General features: G+C 43.6%; 1 protein-coding gene across 1 annotated transcript; it reads left to right on the top strand.

Annotated features, from left to right (window-relative positions):
- The first annotated feature begins 8972 nt into the window (after window positions 1-8972).
- On the top strand, window positions 8973-9863 carry LOC147630238 (uncharacterized). The gene has a single exon (XM_086811042.1). It carries the CDS (start codon window positions 8973-8975, stop codon window positions 9861-9863), a length of 891 nt encoding a protein of 296 aa, XP_086667168.1.
- Window positions 9864-13105: the final 3242 nt, after the last annotated feature.

Here is a 13105-nt window from a genome sequence, read left to right as displayed (position 1 = left end):
ACCTGCTAACAAATGGTCCCATCTCGGTTCATATCAAGTAACCACCACAAAACATAAGGAAACAAGAATATAAATTCATACATATATATGTACATACTGATTAGGATCAATAGATTGTCTCTATAGCATTGCTGGCTCTCTCAACTCCAAACACTAGGAGCTTGCCAAATCAATCAACCACGCACTACTTCCTTTCAAGCGCCAACCTTCTCTCACCCTCGCTTTAAACCAAAACGACGATAAACAGCAGGCCAAACATCAAGGGCACACCCACTTGTACATAATAGCTCACATGGAGCCCTCCTCAACACAATCAACCACACAAACAAACACAAGAATGTCCATGCCAAAAGAGTAGAATCAATAATATAGATATAAATAAATATTTGGTCAATAACTAAATAAGCGACCTGATGCACCAACGGGAGGCACCGGCAACGATCTCTGATTGAGGAGCTTTCTTCGCGGGAGTAAAGCTATAGGGCAACTATATTGTCCTATTGGACAGCATTTTCTGGGCCGAAAACGCGATTCGGGCGCGTCTGGACCTCCGTTTTTCAAAAAGCAGGCGATTTCGAGCACTGCGGGTAAGTCATCGATTCTCTGCAGAACTCTGTTTTAAGAACTGCAGGAAGACAGATTGACTGTGCAGACACTGTGGGTGCTGCAAAGAGGTCTACAGTTGCCATTGGGTGTATGTATGTACATTGAAGTCAGTGGTTGTGACATTTGAGAGTACTACAGTACCGCTGTGCAGAAAATATAGCAGTTTGTGCAGAAAAACCAGAGTGCAGTTTCTGGTAAAATTGTGTGTTTGGCAAGATGTCAAATGATGGGATAACTCAGATTGTGGCGGAGAAGCTAGATAAGAATAACTTCCATGCTTGGAGGTTCAGATTGACGAATTTCCTGATGGGAAAGGGCTATTGGGACTACATAGAAGGTGAACATGAAGAGGCACCGGAGATACCGGACATAAATCTTACTGCTGCAGATGTGAAAGAGTTTAAAGACTGGAACCAAGGAGCCAAGAAAGTCATGTATTGGCTCTCCATTAGTATACAGGACACCATGATTGGGCACATTCAGGATGCCAAGTCCCCCAAGGAGGCGTGGGACACCTTGGTAAAGCTTTATGAAACAAATACCAAGGCACGTAAGATACAGTTGAAGAATGAACTTCATACTGTGGAGAAAAAGAGCATGTCTGTGAATGACTATGCGTTGAAGATAAAGGGTATTGTGGAATCCCTTGCATCTATTGGTATGTCAGTAGATGATGATGATAAGGTGGAGGTCTATCTACGTGGTCTCGGGCCACAATACAAGGCGTTTAAGACGTCTATTCAGACTCGGGAAAACATTCCCAACTTTACAGATTTGGTGTCTATGCTGATTATCGAAGAGAAGAGCTTGGGTGAAAACCAACAGTCTTCACAAAGCAAAAACAGTTCAGAGCAAACAGGCCTTCTACACGAGTTCAGGAAGAGGACGAGGTAGAGGAGGCCGTGGACGCGGTCAAGGAGGTGGCCGAACAGATAATCAGAATTATGGCCAGCAGCAGCAACAGCAACAGCAACAACAGTCCCAGAATCAACAACAACAACAACAACACGCAGGTGGAAGAGGCAAATTCAGAGGCAGGGGGAGTCAAAGAGGCCGTGGAAATTGGCAAAGGCAATATAATGATGCACGTGAATGCTATTATTGTGGTAAGCCTGGACATGTGCAGGCAGAATGCTATAAGAAGCAGGCTGACATGCAAAATGGGAAAGTGCAGCAAAACAACTATGCATCCTCAAGCAGAAATAATGAGGATAATGAAAGGTTGTTTGCTATGCAGCATGTCGTGAATGCCATGTCTGAAAATGTTGACGCAGCACAAAGGATGATGTATGGTATGTGGATTCAGGTGCTTCGAACCACATGACAAGTCATGGAGAGTGGTTCAAGGAGATGAAAAACCCGGAAAGACCAGGTTTTGTGGAAACAGGGGATGACACTGCTCATCCAATTGCCCATGTTGGAGATGTGCCATTGTCTATGCAGGATGGCAAAGTGAAGTACCTTGCAGATGTACTTCATGTACCAAACATAACAAAGAATCTGGTTTCAGTTGGCCAGATGATTGAGGAGGGTTTGCAGGTTCGGTTTAACCCTGATGGTTGTTATGTTGAAGACTTTAAAGACAAGTGCAGGTTGGTTGCAAAAGGCAACAGAGTGGGCAGAATGTTTACATTGAATGTAGACATGCCTGAAATGAGTGCTGCGATGTTTGCAAATGGTTCAGGAATTGTTGCAGACACAGACATTTGGCATAAAAGGATTGGACATGTGAATGTGCAGAGATTGAAGTTTATGCAGACTAAAGAAATTGTGACAGGGCTGCCAAAATTTAAGTGGAAGGTATGCAGAAAATATGTGAAGCATGCCAATTTGGGAAGCAAACAAAGCATGTGTTTCCACGTAACAGATATGTGAGCAGAAATGCACTAGATATTGTGCATTCAGATGTATGGGGTCCTACAAAGACCATATCTATGGGAGGCTGCAGGTATTATGTGACGTTTATTGATGACCACACAAGGAAAGTGTGGGTATATTTCATGAAGGAGAAGAGTGAGGTGTTCACTCACTTTCAGAATTTCAGAGTTTTTGTTGAAAAGCAAACAGGGAAATATGTAAAGTGCCTAAGGTCAGATGGAGGGGGAGAGTACTTCTCCAATGAGTTCTCTGAATTTTTGAAGAAGAATGGTATTCGGAGATAGTTTACATGCAGATACACTCCGCAGCAAAATGGAGTTGCTGAGCGGAAAAACAGGCACATTGCTGAGATTGCGCGAGCATTGATGGAAGAGAAAAATATGCCGCATAGCTATTGGGCTGAGGCTGTTTCTACAACAGTATACATCATGAACAGGACTCCAACTGCAGCCATACATGATGTAACTCCAGAGGAGAGGTTTACTGGCAGAAAAGCAGATTTGTCTCATCTGAAAGTCTTTGGATGCATTGCATATGTGCATGTGCCAGATGAGCTGAGAACTAAGCTGGATCCGAAAGCTGAAAAATGTGTGTTTATTGGATATTCTCTTGAGCAAAAGGGATACATGTGTTATAACCCTGCTACACATGAGTTGAGGGTAAGCAGGGATGTTGTCTTTGATGAGATGAGCAGCTGGTATGCTGCTGAAAAAGAAGCTATTGGGACTGATGTGAGTGGAAGTGTGGTTGCACAGAATGCAGGTCAGCAATCACAGTCTTTGAGTGGACCAGGAGAGTCCTCATCTAGTGGGTCTATTGATAGACCATGGAGTGGCAGGCTGCGTCATAATACCAGTCCTGCAAATGTGATTAGTACATCACGTAAAGGAAAAGAGAAAGTGGTTGAGGCCCTTGGTATGCCTAACATTTCTGCAGGGCATTCTCATGTTGATGGAGAGTCTAGTGGCTCAGATATGAGCCTTGATGAGGAGCTTGGGATCCCAGCTATGAGAACACCTGGTGTAAAGAAGGCTATGGAAGCCATGAATGAAAAGCTGCGAAGATCTGGGAGAGTGAAAAATCCTGTGCAGAGATTTACCTATGATGGTTATGTGGCACATCACTATGTATATATGGCAAAGGTTGTGCAGGTTGTTGAGCCCACATGCATTGATAAGGCTGTTGGAAATGTGTGTTGGGAGAAAGCTATGGATGAGGAGATGGATGCACTATATGGAAATGAGACTTGGGATTTAGTGCAATTACCTGAAGGCAAGAAAGCCATTGGATGCAAGTGGGTGTACAAAGTAAAACATAACAGTGATGGAAGCATAAACAGGTACAAGGCTAGATTGGTAGCCAAAGGATATGCGCAGACATATGGCATTGATTATGAGGAAACTTTCAGCCCAGTTGCCAAGATGGCAACAGTGAGAGTTGTGATAGCAGTGGCTGCGTCAAAGCAATGGTCTTTACATCAGATGGATGTAAAGAATGCATTCTTGCATGGGGATTTGCAAGAAGAGGTGTATATGCTGCAGCCACCTGGTTATGAGGATGTGAGTCACCCCGAGCATGTTTGCAGGTTAAAGAAAGCCTTGTATGGCTTAAAGCAAGCACCAAGAGCATGGTCTGACAAGATTTCTGAATATCTTGTCACTATTGGCTTTCATGTAGCCAATGCAGATTTCTCGTTGTATGTGAGACATGGTGATAGAGGGGTTGTGCTTGTTGTCATCTATGTAGATGACTTGATCATTACGGGGGACCATAATGCAGAGATCTTTGATGTAAAGATCTTGCTAAGACAGAAGTTTGAGATGAAGGATCTGGGGGAGCTCAGATATTTCTTGGGCATTGAGGTGATTAGGTCACCACATGGTATTGGATTACTGCAGAGACATTATGGCTTGGACATGTTGTCCAAGTATGGTATGAAAGGCTGTAAGCCTATTTCTGTGCCATTGGATCAGAATGGCAAGTTGAGTGCAGATTCAGGAGAGATCTTGGAGGATCCTACTATGTATAGGCGCATAGTAGGAAGTTTGATCTACATGACGATCACCAGACCAGATTTGAGCTATGCTGTTGGGTTGGTGAGTCAGTTTATGCAGGTTCCACGGAAACCGCATTTGGATACAGTGAGACGCATACTGAGGTATGTGAGATCTACTTTGCATTGTGGACTATTCTATGAGACTGGGACAGAGATATGTGTACATGGGTACACAGATGCTGATTGGGCTGGTAGTATCTCAGTCAGAAGATCTACTAGTGGCTTCATGTTTTCTTTGGGGAGTGCTGCTGTGACTTGGAGCAGCAAGAAGTAGCCTACGGTTGCTCTATCGAGTACAGAGGCCGAGTACAGAGGAGCTGCTATGGCAGCATGTGAGGTAGCTTGGTTGAGGAAGCTACTTGCAGATTTGGGTCTATCAGTGGATAGACAAGTTGTCATTTTCTGTGACAACATTAGCAGTATACAGTTGGCCAGGAACCCAGTATTTCATGCTCGTACGAAGCATATAGAGGTCCACTACCACTTCGTCAGAGAGAAGGTCTTGGCAGGAGACCTTGACCTTGTTTATGTCAGCACAGAGGATCAGGTAGCTGACATCTTCACCAAAGCATTGGGTACAGAGAAGCTCCGCAGATTCAGGGCTTCGCTTGGTGTACATGAGATGGAGTTGAGCTCGAGGGGGAGTGTTGAGATATCGAGCTCGTCTAGTGAGGCAGTGGACACTGATGACCCGCCTGGGGGATAGGCCCCACACTTACACCACTGGCATGGTTGGTGAGATCATGGGAGATATGCGGCCAGTGGGATGACAGGCTGTGTGACAGCCATTCTAGAGACTGGCATAGTTATAGCGCCAGCTCATTTAGTCGGGTTCACACTATAGAGAACCCGTGTATGTATTGGTTGAGTACCTTTCATATTATGTGTACTCTTATCTTGTATATGGTGTGTTGAGTGTTGAGTAGAGAAGAAGAAGATTTCAGCCTCTCACCTTGTGTGTTCTCTATTAGGGTTTTGTGAGTGTGTGTGTGTGTGCTTGCAAGAGCTCAAGCTCTCTTCCCCCCTGCATCTTTCAGACTCGTCCCGGGCTGGGCTCACATGGGACCAGTTCACCATCCCAGGTCTTGCACCTTCTGTACAAAAATGTCTACGTGGCATCCAAGTGCGGGATGCACGTGACAAAAGGAGAATTATCCGTAAAAGAAAATTTTCTAAAATTTTCGTATTGTCTTTAAAAGGAGACATAGGCTTTTTCGTATTGTCTTTAAAAGGAGACACAGGGTTGTAGTCTTACACACATAGATGGAGAAGAAGAAGAGGAAGAGAAGATTGCACACACAAAGAAAGTACAAGAGCAAAAATATCAAAGGAGTTGTCACAAAGCATTGTGTAAAAGTGTCTAATCTTATAATAGAAAATTTGTTTCAATTGAAGTGTGCAATTTGTTGAATTTGCAATTTCGAGTTTGTCGCTTGTGAAGTTGTTGGTGCATCAGGTCACTTATTTAGTTATTGACCAAATATTTATTTACATCTATATTATTGATTCTACTCTTTTGGCATGGACATTCTTGTGTTTGTTTGTGCGGTTGATTGTGTTGAGGAGGGCTCCATGTGAGCTATTATGTACAAGTGGGTGTGCCCTTGATGTTTGGCTGCTGTTTGTCATCGTTTTGGTTTAAAGCGAGGGTGAGAGAAGGTTGGCGTTTGAAAGGAAGTAGTGCGTGGTTGATTGATTTGGCAAGCTCCTAGTGTTTGGAGTTGAGAGAGCCAGGAATGCTATAGAGACAATCTATTGATCCCAATCAGTATGTACATATATATGTATGAATTTATATTCTTGTTTCCTTATGTTTTGTGGTTACTTGATATGAACTGAGATGGGACCATTTGTTAGCAGGTGTCATGTCTTGGATGTGTCAGTGTCAATGTCAAATCCCTGTTTGTGGGTTGACCCACCTTTCAGTCAGTCGCCCCATTTTTGGGCTAGTTGCCCCTTTTTGGGCTTTTCATCATTTTCAGATCTTTATTATTCCTAGGTAAGGTAGGTTTTATTATTGTACATGCCCTACGTGGAGGTTGGCAGCCTATTTATATAGTTCATTCCCTCAATTCATCATTGAGTCCATTGATCCCTCACCTATGGGTGACACCCTTGTGAGGCCTCTCTCTTGTATGCATCATTCTTGATTAGTGATCTTGATTACTTCATCTCTCTTTCCCTCTCTCTAGTGCCCTTGTCTTGTTCATTTCTATTGCACTCTCTGACATGGGATGAGAGCACGAGGTGGATCTTGTTTGTTGGTGATTTTCAGTGCACAAAGGAAGAAGAATCAGCTGTGTTTTCAGCCTGTAGCAGGAGAAGAGGTGCATTTGTAGCCTCGGTGGTCTTCCCCTCGTACTTGGGTCTTTCAGCCTTCTTTGGAGAGCATTTGGGGCTGCTTTTAAAGCGAGCAGGAGATGTCTTTTGGCTGCGTTTCAGCCTGGAATAGAGCCCTTGGTACGTGTGTTTCTTCATATCGAGAGTGGTGTATCAAACATGCATTTTCTGCATCCGATAGTGTCAGGCTTGGCTACTTTTTCAGCCTTGGATAGTAGCATATTGATCGGCATTTTTAGTATATCGTACCATATGATAAATATGGTGTGTTTTTTAAAAAATACTTAAGATACACTTAGATTTGATTGAGAGAGAGAGGGGATTTGAGAGCCTCTATTTGCTATTTCCTTAAGTGCTAGGCTTCATTATAATGAGTCCGCCTAGCATCTTCAAGCACTCAGTACAAAGGCCTTTGTGTGAATATATGCTCTGATGTGTGCACGCGTGTGTGGATTGCGTGTGTGAGAGCATATCTTGATACCTAGTTCTACACCCACTATTGGGCATTGATAATGTAGTGGGGATGTGGTAGTAGCTAGTCCGTAGTAGTACATACGCCGAGACTCTCATTGTTAGACATGTTTGTAGAAAATCTCAAATCTGCACAATACTTGTAAAACAACGAACTAAAAATAGGTAGTAGCTCAACACTTATGACCACAATATATGTACATACACCCAAACACTTGTTTCACACTACTAAATAGCAGCTGCTGTGAATACTGCAACACCAACCGAGCTTCCTGTAACATCAAAACAGAGATTTGCAGAAACCTTAACTTCTGCGTTACTACATGCGAATGCACTCTTAACTCCAAAATGGGGACTGAAATGTGCCCGGAATGAACTTTTGGCCACCATAGTCCAAAGGACTGCACACTTTCCTAAGGAGCACAATCTCCCACAAGAAGTACCTCAATCGGAGATTGTTGCTGGGGGCTCGGAGGATAGATTCATCAGTAGTTTGCTACAAGCCTGGGAGGAGCTCCGACCAACCCTTTTCCAGAGGGCACCGAAGTCCCTTAAGGAGCGTGCACGGTAGCCTTTTATTACGAGCTTGATGGTGATGACGCAGCGGGGCACATGCTTGGGGCTCGACCACATCTCTGCAGCATCTTGTCCATGCTGCGGTCATGCTCGAGAGACGCAGCGGCCTTGCATCTGGGACTGTCCAGTAGCACAGCAAATTTGGGGTCAGATACTTTGATTGATATCCGACGTTACTCAACAGACTCTCACTTCGGGAAGCCATGGGTTACGAGACAAAGGCAAAAAGCACAACGATCACAATACAAGGAGGCAGGACCTCAATGAAATCAGTCCCCGACTACACTGGACAGCATTGGAGTAGGGACCGACTGCAGCGCTGGGAGAGCTGATTAGAAGCGTAGCGGCTTGAACCATTTGGAGAACACATTGTATGGGCGCATTTGAGGGCAGGAGGATCCCACCAGCAGAGATAGTTCAAGAGTTTTGGTTGGAGCTTGTTCACACTTCGATTTTCCTTCATGTCTTCGGCGGTACCTACCGCACCCCCGGCCGCGGCAAAGTACACTTCATGGGAGTTGGGATCCAAAGAAAAAGGAAGAGACAAACGCTGCTGTGGCTCGGTTTTTCTACCATGATCATATTTCCTTTAATGCTGCCAGGTCCGAGTATTTTAAGATCATGGTGAAGAAGATTGGGGAGTATGGCCCCAACTATGTTGCTCCCTCTTATGAGAGTTTGCACACTACCTTGTTGGACAAGGAGAAGCGCATTGTTGAGCGCGCTACTGAAGTAACAAAACAACATTGGGAAACGTATGGCGTCACATTGATCGCCGATGGATAGAGTGACACAAAGAAAAGGTCAATCAATGGCCAATCCATGGCCTTGTGGCGTACTCGCGTGGTGAAATGTATTTTGTTGAGGCACATGATGCATCAAATATTGGAAAGAGTGCAGAAGCACTTGTAGGTGAGTGGACTTCCGCTATAGAGATCATTGGTCCTCAAAATGTTGTGAGCTTTGTTGTGGATGGAGAGGCAACAACAGGGCTGTAAGTGCAATCATTGAGAGAAGATATCTGCATATCTTTGTGTCGTTTTGCATGGCACATTGCTTGAACAACTTACTCAAAGATATAAGTAAGTTGGATTGGATTGAGCCCGTCATTCAAGAGGCCAATCAAATTGTAAGTTTCATCCTCAACCACCAATATCTTCGCCACCATCAGCACTCACTTCAAGCAAGAAAACAGCTTCTCAAGTATAGTGACACTCGCTTTGCATACAACTTCTTGATGTTGGGTCGCTTGAAGGACCAAATGGCTGCAGTGAAGCAATTGTTTATTTATGACGAGTACACTAAGTTCCCATTGGCACGTACAACCACAGGAGTTGCATGCAAGGCAATGTCTGAGAATGCCTCTTTTTGGGATAATGTGGAGATGATTGACACGTTGGTAGCTCCAATCATACATTTGTTGAGACTTGTTGATGGCATGAAGCAATGTATTGGAAAAGTGTACGAGGCTATGGACAGGATGATTGAGAAGTTGCAAAGCTTAGTTGAATATGATGATAAATATGAACTTTGTGTCACGAGATGGGATGAATATGCCTCTCCTTTGCATGCTGCAGCTTATGTGTTGGATCCTGAGTTTCAAGGTAGAAAACAAGAAGAGGACAAAGAGGTGAGTTCACATTGGAGACATGTATTATCTCACATGGTGCCTGATGCAGAAAGGAGACAACATATCAGAGATCAACTATCCAAGTACAAAGACTCCGAGGGGACTTTTGGGCTTGCAGATGCGCAAAAGGACCGCAAAAGAGTTGCAGGCTCTAGATGGTGGGATGATTGGGGAACCTCAGAAGAGAACAAGAATAACGCTCTACAAGCTTTGGCAAGGCGGATACTATCCCAAGTTGTGAGCTCCTCTTGTTTGGAGCAATTGTGGAGCTCATTAAATCATATTGCGTCCAAAAAGAGAAACTGACTTGGAGTAGAGAAGGCAAATGACTTGCTTTTTATCAATGCCAACTTGAGGATGCTTTCAAAGGGTTTCACAAAACAACTCGACTCGTTTACAGAGTGGGAAATGGAGTAGGATACACAGTTCACTCCGGGTGGTCAGCCTCATGGGGCCACCACACAACTAGGTGTGCCTACTCAGTCTACTACGTCCGATTGGGAGGCAGAGGCTACACACATGGCTTCTTGTGTGGGAGCATTTGATACCGATGTAAATGATGCTGTAGATCTTGATACAGATGATGAGTCATGAGTGAGACATTCATCAATGTAGCTTGTTCATTGCGACATTGTACTGTTTAACATTGTTTCCATTTGGTGTTCCGGCACCAGTACATCTTGTTAATTGTTTGGTGTTACCGTTCTAATGTTATCAAGTTTTGCACATTTCTTTGTGTCATGCTTCAAACTATGATGTCTAAATTGCTTGTTGAATGCTTTAATAATTGTTCCATGTTTCTTTTAGATGCCGTCCCCCATTTCATGCTTTTTAAAGATGACGTCCCTTTTCCCGTCCCCGTCCCCTGGGTTTTTCCATCCCCCCATCCCCATCCCCAACCCAGCCCCGTCCATGTCCCCGTCCCCCGTCCGTAACTATGACATGGACACTCATTTATCCCATGGGATACGGTGTGCTATTGGTCAGATGCGCACATCCTCACATCAGCTTGAGATCAAGACTGGAAAATTTAGAGGAGTATTAGCAAAGGCTAGGATACGTCAGCTATGCCATACAGAGCCAGAGACAGAGCTGCATTATATCTGTCATTGCCCAATATACTATGAGATATGAGGTCGTTTTCATTGTTTATTTAGAGAGGGCTTTACATTTCATTCTATTTTGACACGCTTCTCATTTCACCACACGAGCTGCTCCTCTTCCAATATCTCCTACATATTCATCTATATTTGCTGCTCCATCCCCTTCAAACTGGTATCAGAGCAAAGTCCTCTTCATACTTCAATTCTCTCGCGATATTCACTGCTCGTGTGGCTGTTTTATTTGTCACGCTTCGAGCTGCTCCTCTTCCCATATCTCCTGCATATTCATCTATATTTGCTGCTCCATCCCCTTCAAACTGGTATCAAAGCAAGGTTCTCTTCATACTTCAATTCTCTCGCGATATTCACTGCTCATGTGGCTGTTTTACGACATTTGGAGCAATTTCATCGTGAGAATTACAGTTTTGGAGCAACTAGCAACTTGGTGCAGCTGATTTGCATCAAAGGCTTACTATTTTTCTCATTTCTGAAGTAAATTTTCAGTGCCTAGGCAATTTCTGCATTAAGTCCAAGCACTTCCACGTGAGGAATTTGTAAAATTTTCAGCCCACATCACATTTGGGTGCTACTGCAAGCATTTTTAGGGTATTTTTGCTAAAAACAGGTCAGTTTTTTGGTAAATACTGGGCCTGCAGTGATATTTGGTGAAGTGGGAGCATCTGTAAGTCATTTGTGGTAGATTACTAGCTAAAATCAGACCTGCAACACAAGGAGAAATGCTACTGTATTCTACTGCTTATTTTGTGTGGACAGCAACCCAGCTTGCTGACAAAGACAAAGGTGCATTAAGGTCCTTGAAAGAGTAGCTGAAAACAGCCTTCTCAGCAAAGTTGACTGCCCAAAAAGTGACTCAGCCAATGCCATGAAGGGTATTCCTTATGCTTCAGCTTGTGGCTCTCTTATGTATGCCATGGTTGCTACTTGCCCAGACAACCCAGACATTGCACATACAATGGGAGTAGTGAATAGTATATGTCTACTAACCCTAGTCGGGCACATTGGGAAGCAGTGAAATGCATTCTTTAGTAAATCAAAGGTATGGTGGACACGTATATATATTATGGAAGCGGTGCTCCACATTTGGAGGGTTACTGTGATGCTAACATGGCTGCTGATTTGGATAGTTGCAAGTCTACTAGCGGGTTTATATTTATTCTTGCTAATGGTGCAGTCTCCTGGTGTTCTCGATTGCAGCAAATTGTAGCATTGTCTACTACGAAGGCTGAATATATTTCAGCCACAAGCTATTTGGTCAAAGATTTTGATATGCCTACCAAAACACCAGTGATTCATTATGACAGTCAGAGTGCTCTATGCCTGGCTAAGAATGCCAGGTTTCATGCACACACAAAGCATATAGATGTGCGATATCACTTCATCAGGCAAGTGATTGATGATGGTCTAGTCACACTGATTAAGATTAAAACACACGATAACCCTTCAGATTTGCTTACCAAGAGTCTCTCACAGGCTCGAGATGAGCACTAGCATACACTAGTTGAGGTTGGATGATGTCTTACCATCCCTCCTTCTACTTACCATCCCTCCTTCTACTTGCAGGTCACCATACTCAACCTTTAAGTGGGAGGTTGTTGGGGATAAAGGCCTACTGGCTGCCCTGTATTATACCCCATAGTCTAGGCTAGTGTATAGGCCTATTTTTACATTATTTTATTCTTTGGCTATATTTGGCCGAAGACCATGTGAAGACTTCAAAAACCCAACTTATAATAAAACTCAACATTGAGTTGAGGAGTGTACAACATTAGTACAGCAGCATATCATGTGCTCTCTCTCTCTCTCTGTCTCCATAGTTGCCGTCATACGGCGTACGACACCATTTGCACGGTTCATACCATACGGTACGGTTGTATGGCCGTATCATACAGTCGTACGAAGCACTTTTTTTTTTTCAAGTACAGATCAAATATGACTCTTGGGCATATGGGGGGGCTGAAAAATAGCCGTTGTAGATGTTTTTTGGGCAGTTTTCTCTCTTCCAAGCTCCAGCAGGCTTGTGCCTTGTGGTCTCACATAATAGTAGTAGCAAACATCAATGATCATACATGCACATTGCATACATGATATGGTATGTCATACATGATATGCTCCAAGCCTCAATGACCATTGACTCCAATGTATGTATGATGTGCCAACTTCCAAGCCTCACATAACACTAGTAAATATGCACCTTGCGCCACGCGGCATGCCACATCTGTTTGTATGATGCTTTCATGTAATTTGTGAAGTTTCCAATGGAATCTGCTTTGTCACATTATCTCACATAATACAATTGTCATTGCAAAAGGTCTCAAGTATTTTCCAAGTATTTTCTAAACACACACCGTATTTTACCGTACCATACCATATGAATTATAAAATATGATAAATACACCATATCGTACCGTAACGGATTCGTATGCT

Source organism: Cibotium barometz, chromosome 17 (genome assembly GCF_041138505.1).
Source record: "Cibotium barometz isolate CiBa-2024 chromosome 17, ASM4113850v1, whole genome shotgun sequence".
Lineage (NCBI taxonomy): Eukaryota > Viridiplantae > Streptophyta > Polypodiopsida > Cyatheales > Cibotiaceae > Cibotium > Cibotium barometz.
Note: the sequence above shows the minus strand (reverse complement) of the source record. Positions and strands in the feature narration are given on the sequence as shown.